The sequence below is a fragment of the Balaenoptera acutorostrata genome, chromosome 1 (assembly GCF_949987535.1).
Source record: "Balaenoptera acutorostrata chromosome 1, mBalAcu1.1, whole genome shotgun sequence".
NCBI lineage: Eukaryota > Metazoa > Chordata > Mammalia > Artiodactyla > Balaenopteridae > Balaenoptera > Balaenoptera acutorostrata.
The window spans coordinates 168,015,704-168,037,296 of record NC_080064.1 but is presented as its reverse complement, the minus strand read 5'-3'; the positions used below and the strand labels follow the sequence as shown (position 1 = coordinate 168,037,296).

Here is a 21,593-nt window from a genome sequence, read left to right as displayed (position 1 = left end):
CATTCTTATCACATCATATTAAGGATGTGTGCTATCAACATGATGTATTGATGATGTTAACCTTGATCATTTGGCCAGGGTAATTTTTACCTGGTTTCTCTTTCCCACCCCTCCTCCCCCTTTCCACATTCTTCTCTTTAAAGTATGTCACTAAGCAAAGCCTATATTCAAAGGGGAGGGAGTTAAACTCTTCTCCTGGAGAAGGTCGTAATGACACAAATTATTTGGAATGCCTCTGTACTGGGAGATGTGTCTCTTCTCCCCCATTTATTTATGTATTCACTTATTCATTTATTTATATTAAAACGTTTTTGACTATATAAATACTGCTCAAGAAACTTTTGATTTCTTCTGCATTTCGAGGAGGTCCTGAACCACCATTCATCTTTACCTCACAGCTCAAAGGCACGACAACTCTGGGAGTTTCTTTCCGGCGGAGGTTCACCATTAACTGTGTGTCGCATCACCAAGGGGGTCCCGGAGGTGACGGGCACCGAGGCGGTGGAGGCGGGGCCTACGACAGAGGGCGGACCCCAGACTCCGTGTCCACTCTCAACCTCCACCTGGCTCCTCAGACACCCCCTTAGACAATGTGCTTCGAAAATAAAAAAAAAAAAGGGGGGGTTTCAGCGCGGGAAGTGCTCTCAGCCGTCAGAAGGTTTTCGTGAGCTCTCTCCTTGAGTAGCTCCCTACAACCTTCGGGAGAGCGAAAAGATGCAACGCCTGGGGCAGTCAGAGCTATGCAGGACCAACAACGGGCGGAGGATGGGCCGCCGCCTGCTGCCGCCAGCCCCCCAAGCACACAGGCCTCGCGAGCCAGGGCCGCCAGCAGCAGCGCGGCGTACACCGCAGAGGAGGAGGAGGAGGAGGAAGCATAGCGGCGCCGCCAGAAATAGGCGGCGTGGGCGGGGCCTTGGCGCAGCGGCGCGCGCTGGCCTTCGGGAACGTGGCGCGCAAGCAGCGGAGACCGCAGCGGCCGCGGAGGAGGCGGTTGCTGTGCCGGAGCCTGGGGTCGCTGCTTGAGGCGCAGGCGCCGTGGACTCCTCCCGTTCTGGTCCTTGCATCGCTGTGGGCTCGTAATGGCGACCCCGCAGAGGCCTTTCCACCTGGTGGTGTTCGGCGCCTCTGGCTTTACCGGCCAGTTCGTGACCGAGGAGGTGGCCCGGGAGCAGGTGTCCCCGGAGCGGAGCTCCCGCCTGCCCTGGGCTGTGGCGGGCCGTTCTCGGGAGAAGCTGCAGCGAGTCCTGGAGAGGGCTGCCGTGAAGCTGGGTAAAGGGGGCGACTGGGACGGGGCCCCGGGACCCCGGTCTCGGCCCCACCGCCGCGGCTCTCATCCCCAAGCCCCCTTCTCCCGGCTGAGGGGTTTCAGTCGCCTGAAATGAGAGGTTCTCTCCCTGGGTGCCCCTCGAGCTCCCCAACGCTGTTAGCGGCCAGGAGGAGGAAGGAGCACGGGGCTCCTGATGGCGTCAGAGCTTCGTTCCGTTCCCTAAACAAACAAAGAGAGAGAGAGAGAGACATCTCCCCTTGAATTTCTCCCAGAGTTAGGGAATCCCCACTGGCGAAGTAGGAACTTTAGTTTTTCCTTTCTCTGCTCCGTCCCCTTCTAGAGCAGGGGTAACCTGGTGGGCCTGGAAGTCTCTTGATGTCTGATCGGGTACAAAAGTAGAGCACTGGTTCCTTCAGGATGGTTTGTGCTCTCCCTTTGCCTTGTGTTTTGGAGATGGGAGAGGAAGCTTAGGAGTTTTGTGGCGAACGTTGCTGTGGCTTTACTTTTTAATTTAATTTTTACTTGTCAGCATTCTCCAGCAGTCCCACTCTTCATCCAAAAAATTTTTTGGTGTTTTTGTTTCGGCCGTTTACTTACCCTTTCGGCATTCTTTCAGTCTTTTTTTATTGAGTGGTCTTTTTAATGTCAGGTGCTAGTCTAAATGCTGGGAATACAGATGTGGCGGAGAGAGACACACACACACAGACCCTACCCATGTTCCCCGTGGTGGGAACATCTAAGTTAGGAGTCAGTCGCCTTTAACTTTGGCTGTCAGTTTTCCACCCTACAGCCCTGTCATACAGACAGACAGCACCTATTAGAGTTTCGGGCATACTTCGTTCTTCTCCTTCACCTTCATCTCACTTCCTTGTAATTCCACACAGAGCCCTATTTTTGGAACCTGTTTTGTTTGTGGTTGGTACAGAAGATACCATGTAGGCTGGACTCTCATACAGCTCTCCTGCTGCCACTCCCAAGTACAGAATCTTGACCAAAGAGCTTTTTGGTCTTTCTTTACTTTTCCAAGAGAAATACCTTCACGACTAAAATATATGCTTCCCTTTCTTCTTTTCTGTTCAACGAGACTGTACAGGTATAGCCTAGTTGCCTACCATTTGTAGTGCCCAGATCAGGTTATTGCAGGAAATACACCTTGAGCCATGAAACCTGCATTACTCTATTGATTCAGTTTATTCCAGTTATTTCCTTATTATGAACCTGAGTGTTCTTCCCTAGACTGTTTTTTACCTCAGTCCTCTTTTGTTTCATTGTGTTGATGTTAACTCCCCTCCTCATAATTTTATCGTTTGTAGTTGTTCAATCGTTGATGAGAAACTACTTTTATAGTATAATAGTATAATTCTTCCTGGAGAGGAGGTCAGGAAAATCGTCTTCTCAGTATCTGAAAACTTGTAAAATTGGCATTTTGCATAGAGTTGTCATTTACACATTCCTTATCTTAGATTTTCTTTTAAAGTTTAGTAATGTGTTTTATTAACTCTTAGTTTTAACTCCATTTTCGTCATAGTCTTTTCCATTTTTTTAATTACCTGGTTAAAAACAGTTTTATCTTTTGTTTGAGAGGGAGAATTAGCTTTTAGTATATTTAGTAAATTTGCCGTCACTGGTTATTATGAAAAGAAGGGCTGGGCGATCTAATACTGTATCGGGATTTGCTTAAAACAGTTTATTTCTTATTTTAGGAAGGCCGACACTGTCATCTGAAGTTGGAATAATAATTTGTGATATCACTAATCCAGCCTCACTTGATGAAATGGCTAAACAGGCAACAGTTGTCCTCAACTGTGTAGGACCAGTAAGTAATCTGCCCTTCTTTGAATCAGAACAAACAGTCTATTCATTTCTAGCAGAATCTGGTATTTTATATTCCAGAGAAACATAAGGACAGGGGACAGAAGAATTGATTCAGGGCCTTAACCCCGTATGGGGAGTTTTTACTTCTCATGAGAAGCAAATGGATATGACCAAAGTCTCCTGAGAGAGAGAGTGACACTAGACTCCAGGAATGTGTGCTGGTTTATTTAGTGGTTACAGCTATAATTGCCAGACTTTTTTTTGTGCTGCATGCCCCTTAACTAAAAAAGTTTGAGCATGTACCCATAATTTACTTTTTATTTGTTTTTAAATTACATTCTGTATTACTGTACCAGTACATATGTTAGTGCATGTACAAAGAAAGGTATTAAAAAAGGATTTGTTCATTTATTCAGTAAATGTTTATTGAGTGTTTATTATATGTACACTGAACTAGTCTACGGACATAATGGTGAATAAAACAGAAAACCCCTCATGGAGCTTACAGTCCAGCGGGGAGACAGAAAAATAATGTTATAATAGTAAGTGACAGGTGCTTTGAAGAAAAATAAAACAGGGAAGGGAGATAAAAAGATTGGCATACCAGTCTCTATTAGATGGATGGTCAGGGAAGGTCTCTGTGAGGAACTGAAATTTGCATAGGGACCTGAATGCAGTGAGGGAGTAAATCCTGCGAGTATTTGAGGAGAGGGTGTTCCAGGAAAGAGCAAATACAAAGGTCCTGAGATGAGCATGTGCTTGGCCAGACTGAGGGATGTGAGAGAGGCCCGCGTGGTTGGGCGTGAGCAGGGCAGAGAGGTGGGGAGTTAGACTGGAGAGGTACCTAGGAACTAGGTGGTTAGGTCTGCAAGGTCAAGATCAAGGTTTGGGTTTCCTTCTAAATGTGAAAGAGCCATTGAATGGTTAAAAGCAAGGGCATGACTTGATTTACGTATTTGAAGTTCTTTGGTTTCTGAGAGGAAAAATAGATGGTAGGGAACCAACAGTGGAATGGGCCAAGCAAGCCAAGCACAGGGTAGGATTGTTAAAGGTGGTGAGAAGTGGTTGAAAGCGGATATTTTGAAAGGAGAACCTCTAGCTGCTGCTGTTGGACTGGATATGAAAGAGACACTTGTGGTCTGTGTAACAGGGTGAACGTTGGTGACATTTATGGATCTGAGGAAGCTTCCTCAATTGTCAAAACATTTGAAAACTAAGCATCTAGAAAATTGTTGATAATTTCATCAAAGGAAACCAGAAAGGTTTTTGATTGTCATCAAATGAAATGTATTTCTATTGTTTATTTCATTAACTAGTTTAGAATGTGGTCTGTGGTTCGTTGCTTGAATCACTGTCTTATATACATCCTCAGCCAGCTTGTCCCTCCCTCCGAAGTACTCTGGAGAAACCCCAGCCCTGGTTATTCCAGCTCGCTGCTTACTCTACCTGAACATGTGTAACCCAGTCTGGCTGGAGAAAAATACATCCCGATGCTGACTAGTCCCATGTTCAGTATGTGGTTACAAACCTCACGTGCAGCCTCAGGACCTCCAGCAATTCTAATCTATTTTCCTAGGCTATTTTCTCTCCTACTCACTGAAGCAGCAGTTTTATAACTTCTTTTTTCTCATACTTTTAGCATCCCACCACTTTCTTCCTTTTTCCTCACTCTTACCTCGTGATTTTCTTCCTTCCTTCTTTCCTTTCTCCCTCCCTTCCTTTCTTTCTTTCCTTTTTTTTTTTTTTTAAACTATGAACATACAAGCTGTCAGAAGAGAATTTATACCACCAGATCTTCCTATCTGCATTGTATCCTGACTCTGCCTTATCTCCTTTTACAGGGAAAAACTACCCCTGCTTCTCATGGACATGGTATTCAAAGACTTTACAGGTTTACAGTTACACATATTCTTATTCTCATCAAATTTTGCCTCTTGATTGGATTATTTCTCTCAACATACAAATATAGGATTATATCTCCCATTTAAAGAAAAACTTCTCTGAATTCTGCATGCTCCTCTAACTACTCCCATTTTTCTGTGCCCCTTTTTAGCAAAGCTCCTTGAAAGAGTTCACCTTACTTACTGTCTCCACTCCCTCACCTCCTCCTCTATCTAGTCTTGTCAGGCGTTTATCCATACTCCTTAATTGAAACTACTCTGCCAGCATCCCCTTCCTATCAAATCCAGTCGTCAGTTCTCAGTCCTCATCTTAATCAGACCTCTCAGCATTTGTGACAGTTGATCACTTTTTCCTTTCTTCACTTGGTATCTGAATTCTTGCCCTCTCCTGGTTTTCTTTTTCTCCACCAGCTTTGTCTCAGTCTCCTCTGTTGGATCTTTTTATCCTCCTGTGAATGCCAGAGGTCTCAGAGCTTAAGCCTTAGAAACTCTTTTCTGTTTATATTCCCTGGACCATTTTTTAATATTATTATTATTGTGGTAAAATATACATAACATAAAATTTAGCATTTTAACCATTTCTAAGTATACACTTCAATGACATTAAGTACATTCACAATCTTATATAACTGTCACCTCTTTATTTCCAGAACGTTTTCACCATCCCAAACAGAAACTGTAACTGCGCCAGTATTTTTTAAACTTTGTGAAATCAGTTCAGTACGTTAAGACTAGGCATTGAAAAGAAAATTCAGACAGACTGAAATAGAAAATAGGGTGAATTACACGTAATACAGGCAAGAACTGGTTCATGAAGCTTTTGTGTCAGATATATTTGTGTGTGGAGCTACTATGTGTAATGAATTTCTTAGGGTGGGTTGTAGTCAGAAAGAATTGAAAGCCATGGCTTTCAATACCATCTGTTTGCTGATGATGCCTACATTAATTTATTTCCACTGAGGAACTACCCCTTAAACTCCAGACTGGTGGATCAAATTACCTTCTGGATGTTTCCAGTTGGATGGTTTATAGGCATCTCTAGCTTTTTGCCCCCAAAACATGCCTCTTCCCTAAGCTCTACTTGGAAGGTCATTTTCACTTTGTAATATGGATTATGCTCCCAGGGGTAGACTCCAGTTTACCAGTTTTGGTGTCATAATTTGTTTCTTTGAAGATATTTTTTTTTTACCCATTTCTCTATTTTGTGAGGGTCTCTTTGGTGAGAGCTAAATGATAGCTGTAAAACTAGTCAGGCATATGTAAACAAGTATTATGTCGAAATATACAGAAAATGACTGAATGAATACTTTTAAGCGTTATTCTTTATTGTCTCCTGTGCTAGGAAGTGGAGGGGGAAAAACTGCTGTTGAGAGAAAAATGATGAATCTGATTTTGGATGTGTTGAAACTGAGGTGTCTGCTAGATATTTTTGAATTAAGACAGGAAATGCGTACTATATAGTGGAATTATTTTTTTAAGCAAGTGAGGAAGTCAGGGTGACGAGGAAATAGAGGAGAGAAAAAGAAGCCAAAGTGACATTCGTTTTGCCCCATGTCCTGTGCTCTTGCGGGTCCCGAAGTTTATAACAGAAGCCACAGATGAGGCATCCTCATCAGTGAGCAGCTCTGGAGATAGGAGTTGGACGTCATCAGCATACATGTTGTAGTTGAAATCCAGAAAGTTGGTGAGATTTTCCAGGGAGAATGTCTAGGGAGGTGATTCTCCACCTCTAACGTACGTAAGAGTCACCAGTGAGGCTCATTTAAAATGCAGGTTACTGCAGTCTACCCAAGAAAACTTATTACTGGAGGGAGTTGGGGTGGGACTGAGTAACCAGCATGTTTAACGAGCGACCCAGATGATTCTGACCCAGGTGAACTACGGGGCAACTTGAGGTATTCGGGGGTAAAATAACCAAAGGCCAAGGAAATTGCTAAGTGAGTTTCAAATGGATATGTGTAAAGATTACCCAAGATGATCCATTGGGTACAGAAAGAAAATAGAGCTTTGACTTGTACTTATTTTAATTTCAACTTTATGTCCATTTTATGTATGTTTAAAGTGTATATTTTATTAGTATAGTAGTCCACGTATATCATTTGTAAATAAATTCAAACAATTTAGTAGATGATGGATTTAGAATGTGAACTTGGGTCCTGCTGCCTTGAAAGCCCTTGTTTGTTCCTTTGTACTACGTTGCCTCAGAAGTTAAGTGCTTCAGTAATTTTGCATGGTTGGTGAATAGCAGAGGATGAGCTAGAACTTAAACACACTTCTCTAGTCCTGTAATTCCAGTGTCATTTGCTGTTTTTAAGAAGGGGGAGGAGGACGTGGAGCTGAGGCTGTGGAGTCAGGTAGAGAGGAGCCTAGGTGACCCACTTGAAGAGGTAAATCCCTGTAGTGCCCTGTCTTTTCTTTGAAGTGTCCCTTTACCTGTTTCTTGAAGGCTAGAAGAAGCAGACCATCTCCTTTCTCCATCTTTTGCTGTGAGGAATGAGAGGAGCAGAGGAGTTTATGCTTCCGCTGACCCTTCCCTCACAAAGGGAAAATTCGTCATGCTTCCTTTGAAATGGGACTGACTCTGATGTATTAACTATTATATAAAAATTCTTAAATTTTAATTCCTTGAGTTTGAGCAACAAATAGTTGGGGAGATCCAAAATCATACAGGCTCAGAATAGCTACTTTGTACAATATTAAACTTATCCCCTCCAAACCTCTTTGTCCTTTCTTTATTTTGCTAATACTGCCATTAGTTGTTGGTCCCCATGTCCAGCTAATCAGGAAGTCCAGTCATTTCTGTCTTTTAAGTATATCTCACTCTTAGTATATCCTTCCGCTTCCTTAGTTTTGTCCTTCATTTCTTACCTGCCATGAGTTTTGTTTTCCAATACCACAGGCAGAGTGATATGTCTGTGTTATAAACGTTCCACCACTGTCCTGTTTAAAATACTCTAGGAGGGCTCAGCAATGCAGAAAAGATAAAGTTCAGTCTTGATAACATGGCACTCAGGGTCGTTCCTGATCTGGCCCAAGTGCTTCTCTCCAGATTCATCTCTTACCACTTCCCTCTCCACTACTCTGTGCTGCAGCTATCCTGAGCATCACCCTTTTTTACACTTTTACATATAATTTTCCCTTTATTTGGATTTTCTTTTTCCTGGCAAATCCTTACCGTTCTTCAGAATTCAACTCAAATGAGTCACTTCTTTTATAAAACTTCTGACTTTGTCTTCAGTTAGAGGTAATTCCATCATGCTTTTATTTACACTGTGAGAGTCAGTAAATTGCAGTTTACATTATTTTCTCATTAGGCTACTTTATTAACATTTGATTTCTTAATAGTGAAGACTGTACTTCCAATACTCAATGGTATTCCTTCATTTAAGCTTGCTAAGTAAGAGTAAACTGTTGGTTTTCTTTATTCCCCCAGTACCGATTTTATGGAGAACCTGTAGTAAAAGCATGTGTTGAAAATGGAACTAGCTATATTGACATCTGTGGAGAACCTCAGGTATGTAAAATGGAAAAGAAGGAACAATTAACAATACAACTTTCTGTTAAAGTGAAAAATATTTAGTGTAATTTTGCAGACAGATTTTAGAAGGTGATGACTCCGTAGCATTTAGAGATGGTATTTCATTGAAAGCTTGAAGGAGAGCATGATGGTAAGGTCTTAGCTTCAGTTTTCTTGAATTTTTCTTCCCTACATCCTGATCTCTTCCATGGCTTTTGTGTATAGGATGTGTTGATTTATATTGCTACTGCATGCTGTAAACAGAATTAATTAAAAATAAAACTTGCTCAGAGTCATGCAACCATTAAGTAGAAAAACTAGGACTTGCATTGAGGTTTGCCTGAATTAACACTGCAGGAAGTGGAGTGTTAATAAGCACTGAGCTGCACTAGCTCCTTTATAACTGTAACCTCATATGTCCCTATAGTCTCTGCTGAGTACCATCATCAGTGTGCCGGTATATATATACTTAGAGCTTATCAGTTGGTGATGTATATTGGAAAGTGTTAAGAAAGTGTAAATTACCAAGACTGATAAAAGAAGAGGTAGGAAATATGAATGTAAAAGAAACTGATTCCTATCTTATTTAACATATTCTAGAGCAAAGAAAATGGTGGAAAGCTTCTAAGTTATCTTATAAAGTACCATGAACGTGGCATCAAAACCTAGTAATGATCCAGAATATATATAAGTCAAAAATGCAAACTTAAATAACCCAATTTAGGGGCTTCCCTGGTGGCGCAGTGGTTGGGAATCTGCCTGCTAATGCAGGAGACACGGGTTCGAGCCCTGGTCTGGGAAGATCCCACATGCCGCGGAGCACCTGGGCCCGTGAGCCACAGCTACTGAGCCTGCGCATCTGGAGCCCGTGCTCCGCAACAAGAGAGGCCGCAATAGTGAGAGGCCCGCGCACCGCGATGAAGAGTGGCCCCCGCTCGCCGCAACTAAAGAAAGCCCTCGCACAGAAACAAAGACCCAACACAAGCAAAAAATAAAATAAATAAATTAAATTAAATTAAATAAATTAAAAAAAATAACCCAATTTAAAATGGGCAAAGGGAAGAAAAGAGGCAAATCACCTGTTCAGAATTCCACATAATTCACATAACTCCTGTGCCCTCGAGGAGGGGGAGCTTCACTCCTCCCTCTTTATGTGTGGGCTGCACAGTCGCTGCCTTCCAGTGAGTACAGTATGGAAGGGGGGGGAAACTTCACAGTGGAGCCACCAGACAAACGCTGCCTCGGCCAGGTATTCAGGGTCAACATCACCAGGGAGAAATTATGTTGATAGTATGTACTCTTTTTTTTTTTAATGATTTACAATATTGTGTTAGTTTCAGATGTACAGCAAAGTGTTTCAGCTATATATATATTTTTTTTCAGATCCTTTTCCATTATAGGGTATTACAAGATACTGAATATAGTTCCCTGTGCTACACAGTAAATCCTTGTTGTTTATCTATTTTATACATAGTGGTGTGTATCTTTTAATCCCATACTCCTAATTTATCCATCTCTCCCTCCCTCCCACTTTGGTAACCATAAGTTTATTTTCTATGTCTGTGAGATAGTATGTACTCTTGATATGACGTCAGGAAATGGCACTTTACCCCATCTTCCTCCCCAAAACCTGTAACTCTAGTGTAGTCATGAGAAAATCATGCGATAATTTCCAATAGAGGGGCATTCTACAAAGTACCTGACCACTACTGTAAACGTCATCAAAACCCAGGAAAGTCTCAGAAACCATCACAGTCAGTGGAGCCTAAGGAGGCATGACAACTAAATGTAGTATGGTATCCTGAATGGGATCCTGGACAGAAGAAGGACATTAGATAAAAACTGAGGAAACCTGAACAAAATAGGGACTTTAGTTAGTAATAATGTATCAGTATTGGTTCATTAATTATAATAGATGTTAATGTAAAAGATGTAATGATTAGGTTAACTGAGTGTGGAGTACCTAGGAACTCTCTAGTACTCAATTTTTTTCTGTAAATCTAAAACTGTTTTTTAAAAAAAACAGGCAGAGAATTTGAACAGACACTATTCCCTTCTTGCGTTCCCTCCTTTCCTACCACTCTTTCTACTTACATATGTGCACAGATATATGTCTGTAATGATGTTCATCTGGAAGATGTGATTCGCGGTAACTTTTTTTTGTTTTCTTTGAACTTTTATATATTAATTTTTCATAATAGGTATTACTTTTGCATTTAAAAGTCATTCTAAAAAATGAATTAAGTCAGATCTGCATACCTCTCACATCACCTGGAACATAGTAGGTATGTTTGCTGAGTAAGTGCCAACTATTTGACAGTTAATATTTTGCTGCACAGCCATCTTGGTTAGCATTTTCACAGTTTAATTGCTTTGTTTTTAAAGGTAAATCATTTAATTTTGGTCTAGATGTTTCTCCGTAGCTCTGATTCAGATCTTTTGTCTTGAATCTTTAGTTTCTGGAACTAATGTATTGGAAGTATCATGAGAAAGCTGCAGAAAAAGGGGCTTATATCGTTGGAAGCAGTGGCTTTGACTCCATTCCAGCAGATCTGGGAGTAATATATACCAGAAATAAAATGAATGGTAATTATTGATCAAGAAGCAATAATGGAATTTAAAATAGAGGTGTTTCATGTTTGTAATTGTGGTGAACTAAAATCTTCTTGAGAAAAGAAACAGAACTATTAATGGGTAGTATTAAAACACATACTTTGTTTTTAATATAGCTGTACTTGTTAGAAAATGATATTGACACTATTGTTTTTTGAGGTATGGATAGTACTATAAGTGTTCTAAAGGAAGGAATTCTCCATTAGAATTTAGTTGTGGTTATAGCTATAAAATTTCTGGAAAAAAATTTTTGGCAGGCATTATAAATTCAAACTTGCTTTGTTTAGTAATTAATACATCTTAAAGTATACTTTATACACATACTATAATTGGAAAGTTTTAATTTTTTTTAATGAACAAAGCTAGAAAGTATTGAACAAGGTTTTTGACATCTTTTTTAGCTCATTTATAAAATGGAGACAATAAGAATGGAAAAAAATCACTATTATAGTAAAACAGTGGAATGTTATACATATATAAAAAGTGTTCCTTTATAAAATGACCTGAAGCAAGTAAGTCCAATTCTATATAAACCATTCTAGAGCTTAAAAATATGGAAAGTATTCCAGTTTATATTAGAAAGGTAACTCTGAAACCAAAGCTCAACAAAGGTAACACGCATGCTCGCCATTTATTGATTTTAGATTTTTAGAAATTGAGGAATAGAATACTTTCTTAACACAGTGAATGTCAGAAAGCAGTAGCCAACATCATACTTAATGATGAAACGCTGGAACCATTCCCAATAAAGAGAAGGGCATGAATTGAACATCTTTAAAATATTTATTTAGTTTTCAACCCATGGATCTGGTATATTTCCATTTATTAAAAAAACTTACTAAAAAAATCTCCATTTACTGAAAAAGTTTAGACTATTTTTCATGGTGGTCCTACATGTTTCTTATTGAGGTTATTCTTAAATATTTAATAGTTGTTATTTTGAATAGGTCCTTTTTTATTTTTAAGGGAGAAATATTACTTTAAGATTTATTTTAAAACTTTTTTTCAGACACTGAAACCTAGGAGTCAGCATTTAACAAATACCCCAGCTAATTGTTGATTCAGGTGGCTCACATTTCATTACATACTGCCTTAGGCGATACATGTTCTTTCTGTGCACAGGGTTAGATCAAAGAGCCATGTATCCAGGCCACTTTCTCTTAACAACTCTCAGAATCCTCTCCAGTGAGTTAGAGTTTAATGATCTATTCTTGGTTTTTGACAGTGTCAGATAAGTGATATTTATGTGGCTTTAGTTCTTTTCTGCTGTAACGTCATTGTGGATGGTGTGGTTATTTGTTACCTTGCTCAGTGTCAACTTTCTAAGGCCCCATGCTTTAATTTTCTCTTGGAACTAAAACTAGGAATACTGTCTCTTAACAAATTGATATATTTTATCAGATTTTGAGAATTAGCTAGCCCATTATGTTTTTCTTTTGTCTTACTGCTCTCGATAAGCTCAAAGATTAATTAAATACTTAACCACTATACGTATGTATTAGTCCTCATGGTTAATATAATTGATTTCTCCCCTTTTTTTCTGGCCTTGGTTTTCTACTTTGTTTTTACTCATTATATTTTTATTTCATTTAAATAGCCTTACTTTAAGTATTTAATAAGCCATCACAAAGGCCCATTTTGGTAGGGTTTCTGTATATTCATTGTAAGTCACTACTAATGAGTCTTCTTGAAAGCTCTCATATTGGAAAATAGAATAATTCCCATAGATGTAGTTTTGAGAACTGATGGCCTTCCAGAATCAGTGAGCTAAATTGTTGCCTTATTGGAAGAGATTTTTTGCAATGTCAGTTGGAATACTAGAAAAGATTTTGTGAGTACCAGCAGTTAATTTATACTAAACTACTATTTTTCTGATAATTTATCTGGCTTTAGCTGCTCCTTAAATCTGTTTACAATAACCTAATAATACCATTATAGCACAGATTTTCCTGATTAAATCACTGTAGGCCTAATAAAAATGTTCCCTAAATGAATAGGAATAGCTTATTATTACTTACCCTGGGTTAATAGATTTTTATTTGATTTTACTTTTACCATTTTCCTTCTCTTTTAGGTACATTGACTGCTGTGGAAAGTTTCCTGACTATACATTCAGGACCTGAGGTTAGTTTTTGTTTGTCACGTGTTTTCTTTGTTAATATTAAAAACATTTTGGAAATGATACTTGCCTGTTAAAAAGGTTTTGATTAATTAAATTGTATATACAGTTGTAATTTTTAGTGTATGAAAGTCACTGTTTAATTTTAAAAAGTAAAGATTGCTGAGAGTTATTTTGACTTAAAATAGAATTTGTTTAAAACTGCACAGTTAATTATTAGAATGAATTACCATCATCCTAACACTAAAGATCTATCATTGTTATGTGATGAATGTTGTCAGCCTAGAAAATTATCACCTTAGTGCAAATCAGTGCATTTTTATTATGTGCCTAACTTGGAGTTAGGTGCTGTTGTGGCCATACAAGAAATGTATAATGTAAATGTAATCTTACTGAATTTATGGTCTATTTGGGAGCATAAGATAGTTGCATTTCTGGGAAAGGACCATGTTTTGTGGTAGTAGTTTTACTGCCAGTAGTGTCTAACCCAATTCTCTGTCTGTACTTGAGGCTTCATAAGTATTTGTTCTCTTTAAAAAATATTCAGTATTTCAAATATTGTGTAATGCAAGTATATATAGTAGTGCAAGATAGTGTGACACATAAATGAACAACATGCAAACCCTTAAAGAGGTAATCATTTAGATGAGCAGGAGACAAAAATTGTTATTAAAGAGGTCAGATGAAATACTATAGGATTCTGAGAATGGGGAGTTACATCTAGCTGGGAGGCCAGAGATCAAGGACTTTTTTGGAGAAGCTGGGATATGGAATTTTAAAGGTTGGTGCTGAGGAGATGTGGATAAGGGAGAGGAAATAGTTTAATAAAGATGTAACTGTGGGATGGAGTGGAGCATGTTTAAGTAATGGTTTTATTTGTCTGGATTGTAGGTTCAGATGAATAAACATGAAGAACTATATAAAACTTGCTAAAATTTGTGGTTACAGATAATATCCAGTAGCGTATCAGAATAAAGGGAAGTGACAGTGGGCCTGAGTAATTTGGGAATGCCTCATAGAAGCCTTATTAAATTGAACCTTGAAAAGTGAATAACATTTGGAAGGTGAGAGGCAGCAACCTAAACAAAGGCTTAGAAATGAGAAAGAAGGACATGCTTGGAGGTCTGGGGAACATGAGTTAGAAAGCCAGCTCAACCTGGTTTAAACCAACAAAACAGAAAGGAATTTATTGATTCATGTAACCAAACATCTGCAAATAAACAGTATGGCTGGATCTGGATATTCAAATGGTATTATCGGAACTCATTTTTTTTCTCTTCCTCTTCCTGTCTCTGCATTACTTCTGTGCTCCTCAGTGTAGGCTCTCACAATCGGGGGGGAAGGTGCTGGCAGCCCCAGGTATGCATTGTCCATAAGGTTCATGATTTCCCAGGAACAGCTAGCAGAGTTTGAATATTCAAAGATAGGGAAGATTAGTCAAGTATTGGATCATTTGGTCATTCTTGAGCCAAACAGTGTGACCTGGGGTAATGGAGTAATAAGATTGCCCAGGCCTGGGTCATGGGCCTCTGGAGAGGGAATCATAGGGCCAAGCCCTTCACAACAACACGTAACAAACTCCCAATAGGAAAGAGAGTGTTATAAGCAGAACATAGGACAGGGGAATTAAGAATTCCCTGCAGGAAATTAGTGCAGGACTGACAAAAAACAGATGTCTACTACAGGGAGATAGTGAGAAAACAGAGCTAGAAAAGAGGCTTCTTTTGAAAGAGGAGCAGGAGATGATCTGTAACAGGAGATGAGAATAGTGTCTCCTTCATATGGTTGCTCTGAGGATTAAATTAGTCAATGAATATAAATCAGAACAGTGTTTGGCACTTTACAATCACTCAATAAATGTTATTAAGTCCTATTATTATAAGGACTCAAAGTTGGGCCTTAATCAGGACCAGACATTTGAAAACATCAAAATCAATGCAGCTCCTTCTTATTCCCCTTAAAGCAAAATACAGAGCCTTAATTTCACAAGGAGGGACAGAGATAACTCCCTTGATTCTATGCATCCCTTGGCACAGGATTGTTCTCCTCCTACTCCTTATCCTACTTTTCCCCTTAAGCTTTGTTACTTTACATAAAAAATTGAATCTTAGACTGTGTATTAGACCATAAAGCAAGACTCAAAAGAATTTCAGAGAGTTGGAATCATATACTCAAGGACAGTGGTGTCCAGTAAATCTTCCCGCAGTGATGAAGGTGTTCCATATGTGCTATATAATGCCTCCCATACCAGGTAGTGCAGCTCCAGAGCAGGGTCAGCCCACGGCCTGCTTTTATATGGCTGCAAGCTAAGAATAATTTTAATATATTTAAAGAGCTATAATAAAAAAAACAATATGCAGCAGAGACCAGATGTGGCCTACACAGCCTAAAATATTTAGTTTGACCTTTTACAGAAATAGTTGGCCCACCCCCCTGTTCTAGAGTATGTTTTAGACTATAATGAAATTATACTAGAAATCAGTGAAGAGATAATAAGAATTCAATGTCTTCACTTCTTATAGGTTGTTAGGATTTTCTGTATACCCTTAAGTCCGTTTTGGTAGTTTGTGTCTGCATTAGTTTCCTAGGACTCCCGTAATAAAGTACCACAAACTGGGTTGCTTAAACAAGGGAAACGTTGTTCTCACAGTTCTGGAGGCTAGAAGTCCATGATTAAGATGTTGGCAGGGTTGGTTTCTTCTGAGGGCTGTGAGGGAGAATCTGTTCCATGTTTCTCTCCTAGCTTCTGGTGGTTTGCTTGCAATCTTTGGTGTTCCTTTGTTGTAGATGCATCACTCAGACCTCTCTTGCATCTTCATATGATGTGCGTGTGTCCAAATTTCTCCTTTTTATAAGGACACCAGTGGTTTGGGGTTGGGGGCCCACTTCCTCCAATGTGTATGACCTCAACTTAACTAGTTACAATCTACAACAACCCTGCTTACAAATAAGGTTACATTCTGAGGTACCGGGGGTTAGGCCTTCTACATATAAATTTGGGGTGGGTACAAAATTTAATCCATAACAGTGTCTTTCTAGGAGTTTGTCCATTTCATCTAGGTTGTTTAATTTGTTGGCATACAGTTGTTCATAGTATTCCCTTATACTCTTTTTTATTTCTGTAAGGTTGGTAATGTCCCTTCTTTCATTCCTGATTTTAGTAATTTGAGTTCTCTCTCTCTCTTTCTTTTTCTTTCTCTGTCTCTGTCAGTCTAGCTAAAGGTTTTTCAATTTGGTTGATTTCTTCAAAGAACCACCTTTTGGTTTCATTGATTTTCTCTATTGTTTTTCTATTCTCTGTTTTATTTATTTCCACTCTAGTCTTTATTGCTGCTGGATACAACAGTAATATAAAAATTAGTTGCATTTCTGTATACCAGCCACAGTTAGAAAATGAATTTTTTAAAAAGAGACCATTTATAGTAGCATTAAAAAATCAAGTACTTAAGAATAAGGGATGTAAAATGTACAAGATTTCTGTGAAGAAAACTATAAAATGTTATTGAGTGACCTTAAAGAAGACAAATAAATGGAAGAATCCACCATATTCATGGATTGGAAGACTCGATTTTGTTAAAATGTCAGTTTTCCTTAAATTAATTTATAATCCCATATAATTCCAATCAAAATCGCAAACAGGTTTTTTTTTTTTTGCTTGCTTGTTTTGTTTTAGTGTGCAACTTGACAAACTAATTCTAAAATGTATATGGAAGTGCAGAGGGTCAAGAATAGCCAACACTTTCTTAAAGGAGAATAAGGTAGAAGGATGCTCTTGAATATCAAGACATTATTAAGTCAGAGTGTTACATTGGCAGGGAGATATTGATAGGCCAGCAGATTAGGATAAAGAACTCAGAGTAGTTTGTGCATATATGAGCACTTGATTTATGGTAAAGGGTCTTTTTCAGGAGATGATGGGTATGGGGAAACAATGAAATTGGACTCATACTTTGCACTGTGTACAAAAATCAAGTTTGGGTGGGTTATAGACCTAAATGCATAAGGCAAAAGAGTAAACTTTTAGAAGATGACATTTCATGGCCTCAGGGTCAGGAATGGCTTCTTTTTTTCCAGAAATATATTTTATTTTGTTAATTTATTTTTATTGAGGTATAACTGACATATAACATTGTACTATTCAGGTGTACAACATAATAATTCAATATTTGTTTATATTACAAAATGATCACCACTAGTTAGCATCCATCACCATACTTAAGTTTTTTTTCTTGTGATGAGAACTTGTATTTGTTTTTTTTGAAGTAACTTTTCTTTATTTGGAATCTGATTATCAGCAGCTCTTTATATGTTTATTTTTTAAGCATATAAACAATCTTCTAAAATTTATTTATTTATTTATCTTTGGCTGTGTTGGGTCTTTGTTGCTGCATGCGGGCTTTCTCTAGTTGTGTCGAGCGGGGGCTACTCTTCGTTGCAGTGCGTGGGCTTCTCACTGCGGTGGCTTCTTTTGTTGAGGAGCATGGGCTCTAGGCGCATGGGCTTCAGTAGTGTGGCACATGGGCTCAGTAGTTGTGGCTCACGTGCTCAGTAGTTGTGGCTCACGGGCTCTAGAGCACAGGCTCAGTAGTTTTGGTGCACGGGCTTAGTTGCTCCGCGGCACGTGGAATCTTCCCGGACCAGGGATTGAATCCGTGTCCCCTGTATTGGCAGGCAGATTCTTAACCACTGCGCCACCAGGGAAGTCCTAAGAACTTTTAAAATCATCTCTCCTGACAAATTTCTAATTTGCTATATAATATAAACTATAGTCACCATGTTGTACAGGGAATGACTGCTTGAAAAAGACACGGAAGACATTAAATATAAAAAAAAAAGTGGAATACATTTAAAATTTTAAATTGAGTATGTCTTTTTATATCAAAAGACACCATTAAGAAAATGGAAGGTCAACAGCAGAGTAGGAGGTCCTTCTAACACATGATGAATCCTAACATCACAATTTTGAGCAAAAGAAGCCAAACTCAAGGAATATACATTATATGGTTCCATTTCTGTAAAATTTAGAAACGGGCAAAACTCACTGCACTATTTAGAAATGAATACTTAGGTGGTAAAACTCTTAAAAAAGCAAGGAGTTTTCTTGATTACCACAAAGGCAGGACAGAAGGAGGGCCTTCTGGGTTTACATAGATGTTAGCTTCATAATTACATTAAATTATACTTTTATGTCTTGTGCACTTTTCTTTCTATTTTTCAACAAAATAAAAGGTTTTTAAAATGGAATGTAATTTTTGCCTTTTTGATGGCTTATTTGTATGAGAAGATACTCTTAACGTTTTTAAAAAAACTATTTTCTCCTGATTTTTGGAAATCTTTGCAAATAGGTCAAATTGGCTAGGTGCAGATTGAGGATAGTTTCACAAATCAAACTCCTAAGACTTTTAGCTCTGATTTAGTTTTAACAAACAGAAGAAATTAATCTGTACCAAAATGGAAATTAGGTTGGTGCCTCTCTACCTTTCAGTTTCATCAAAGCTGTTATATGAAAACCTGAATCTTCTAATGGTTTTAGTGTTTCTTTTTTTCTGCTTAAAGCAATCAGTGATAAATAGTTGAGTGAAAATGATGAGGTGAAACTTATTAAAAAGAGCATAAACAATGGTAGGAGGAAAGAAGAAAGGGCATATGTTTGTAAATATATAATATATAAATAGGGTGTAAATAGTGAATGTGATCAAACCTAATGAGTTTCACTGCTGCCTAGCCAGTCATAAAAATTTATCTCAAGATTATTAAATAAGGGATTATGCCTTGCTCAAACAGAGGTGAAACGTTCTTTGTATCAGTTATAAATTACTTGGTTTTACATTTTAGTAATTATCCCTTAAGACATGTTTCTTCTAATATTTTAATTTTATTGGAGTATAGTTAATTTACAATATTGTGTCAGTTTTAAGACAAGTTGCTTTAACTCTTGAATTATTTTGTTAGGGGTTGTGCATTCATGATGGTACCTGGAAGTCAGCGGTTTATGGTTTTGGAGATCAGAGTAATTTGAAAAAACTACGAAATGAGTCCAATTTGAAGCCTGTCCCAATTGTTGGTCCAAAATTGAAAAGAAGGTATATTATCTCAAAATCTATTCTTCAGATTATCTAACCGTATTGTTGTCTATCTGACTGTTAATAACATATGCTACTAAGAAAAGCCTGGAGACTTTTATAGTGAGTTCAGGATTGTTTTCAAAGATAAATAAAATATAATTAATATGTTACCCTAAGTTTAAGTACTTCATATATAATAATACATTTGGATTCTGGGAAAATTCTGGAAAAAATCAATTTTATGACTTCACTATCAATATCAAATATGTTCCTATAAAAGGGTTTCATCTTCAAGAAATTCATGGAAAAGACTCTGACAAGTACAGGTTTCTGGTAACTGACTGTACTGCTGAACTGAATGAATAAGCATTTTCAGAACTCTAATGAAAAACTGATGAACTCATAAAAGTGCTAACAAAAGATCAAGATGAAAAAAAAATTAATTACATGGGACTGAGTGAACTGATGAGGATGAGTATAATTTTTGTGACTTTCTGTCTGAATTAAAAAAAAAAAAATCCCACAAGGACTCAGAGGCAAAGAATATGCAAATCAATTTTCACTGCAAAGTAAAGGAGCTATTACAGTGGAGGATTACTGGACTGAATGTCAATATTATGACATAGTATGAGTGTGTTTCATGTTTGGTAATTGCAATCATTGTTGCTTTTGTTGTGGTCATCCATGTACAATGCTTGGTGTCAGTCTATTTATCTCTTGTAAAAATAAAATACAATGTGTGTGTGTGTGAAAAAAAAAAATTAAACATCAGTTAAATTTCATGCAGTAAAAATGTGATGAACTTATGTATATTAATCAACCTATTAATAATATTTATATGTGAGAACTCTAAACTCAGAGTTTGGCTGTTGAAATGCGTGTTCTTTTTATCATTATCTAGGGAAATTGATGGGGTATAAAACATGGTTAAACTATATGTGTTAAGTGCCCATGGTATGAAGAATACTACATTGTTCCAACTTGTCATTTGTTTGGATGCAGGTGTAGAGAACAAAGGACAAATACTGAAGTAAATTTTAATTAAGAGCAGATCTGCCATCTTTACTGTTATTAATTGCCTCAAGAAGAGTTAAGGTTTTTATTCAGAAATTTACCAGTTGAAGTTGTGGTCACTGTAAATGGAGAAGATGCAACATGCTTCTGTCTTGCAGGTGGCCAGTTTCTTACTGCAGAGAACTCAACAGTTATTCCATTCCTTTCTTGGGAGCAGATGTGTCTGTTGTGAAGCGGACTCAGCGTTACTTGCACGAAAATTTAGAGCAATCACCTGTAAGTGTATATGATTTATTTTTTAATAAAGAGTATTCTATGTTTGTTTCAGTTCCCCTATCATTTTAATGTAGGATTTTTATGTTTATAAAGCAAAAAAAGAAAGAGCTAAAATAGTGCATGTTTCAGTTTCTGGAAGCATAAAGAATTAGTAGTGTAGAACATTTTGCATTTTATGGGGGGTGGTAATAGCCTTCTCCCATAATTCAAATCTGACCTTCTGAATACCTTTTTAATGTAACACAATAGCAGCAAGTTCAATATAGGAAATCCTGGTATCGTAAACACCCAACAGTCCTGTTCAGAGTTTCAGCTGCTAATACTCTTTCTGTTGCTTATGGAGGTGTCTAGGTACTTCTCTCTTATCTCCTTGCTACCTCTAGAGAAATATCCTACTCCATTTGGTGAGGGAAGTAATTATTCCCACTGCTGAGACTTGAAGAGGAAACTATCTCAAGTTAAAAAAAAAAAAAAAGTATTTTCTTATAGAAGAGGTTGTAAGTGGAGTCTACACTCTATAATGTATAATTGTTAAACTCAGGTATATTGTTACGGACTTTTTATATATAGATTATGTGGACTTTTGTGTTCAAGTAGGGGGAGCTCATTACCTTTTGCAACAATTTTTTTTTTAACATCTTTATTGGAGTATAATTGCTTTACAATGGTGTGTTAGTTTCTGCTGTATAACAAAGTGAATCAGCTATACATATACGTATAACCCCATATCTCCTCCCTCTTGCTTTTCCCTCCCACCCTCCCTATCCCACCCTTCTAGGTGGACACAAAGCACCGAGCTGATCTCCCTGTGCTATGTGGCTGCTTCCTACTAGCTGTCTGTTTTACATTTGGTAGTGTGTATAGCTCCATGCCACTCTCTCACTTTGTCCCAGCTTACCCTTACCCCTCCCCGTGTCCTCATGTCCATTCTCTACGTCTGCGTCTTTATTCCTGTCCTGCCCCTAGGTTCTTCAGAACCCTTTTTTTTTTTTTTTGGATTCCATAT

At 38.1% G+C, this 21,593-nt stretch overlaps 1 protein-coding gene across 1 annotated transcript in view; it reads left to right on the top strand.

Annotated features, from left to right (window-relative positions):
• The first annotated feature begins 935 nt into the window (after positions 1–935).
• SCCPDH (saccharopine dehydrogenase (putative)) overlaps positions 936–21,593 on the top strand; it is a 46,905-nt gene continuing 26,247 nt past the window's right edge. The window contains exons 1-7 of the mRNA XM_007167176.2: positions 936–1,269; positions 2,971–3,083; positions 8,417–8,497; positions 10,957–11,086; positions 13,188–13,237; positions 19,185–19,315; positions 20,470–20,587. Of these exons, the coding sequence (XP_007167238.2) occupies positions 1,080–1,269; positions 2,971–3,083; positions 8,417–8,497; positions 10,957–11,086; positions 13,188–13,237; positions 19,185–19,315; positions 20,470–20,587 (813 nt within the window). The 5' untranslated portion in view covers positions 936–1,079. The remainder of the gene's footprint in view (positions 1,270–2,970; positions 3,084–8,416; positions 8,498–10,956; positions 11,087–13,187; positions 13,238–19,184; positions 19,316–20,469; positions 20,588–21,593) is intronic.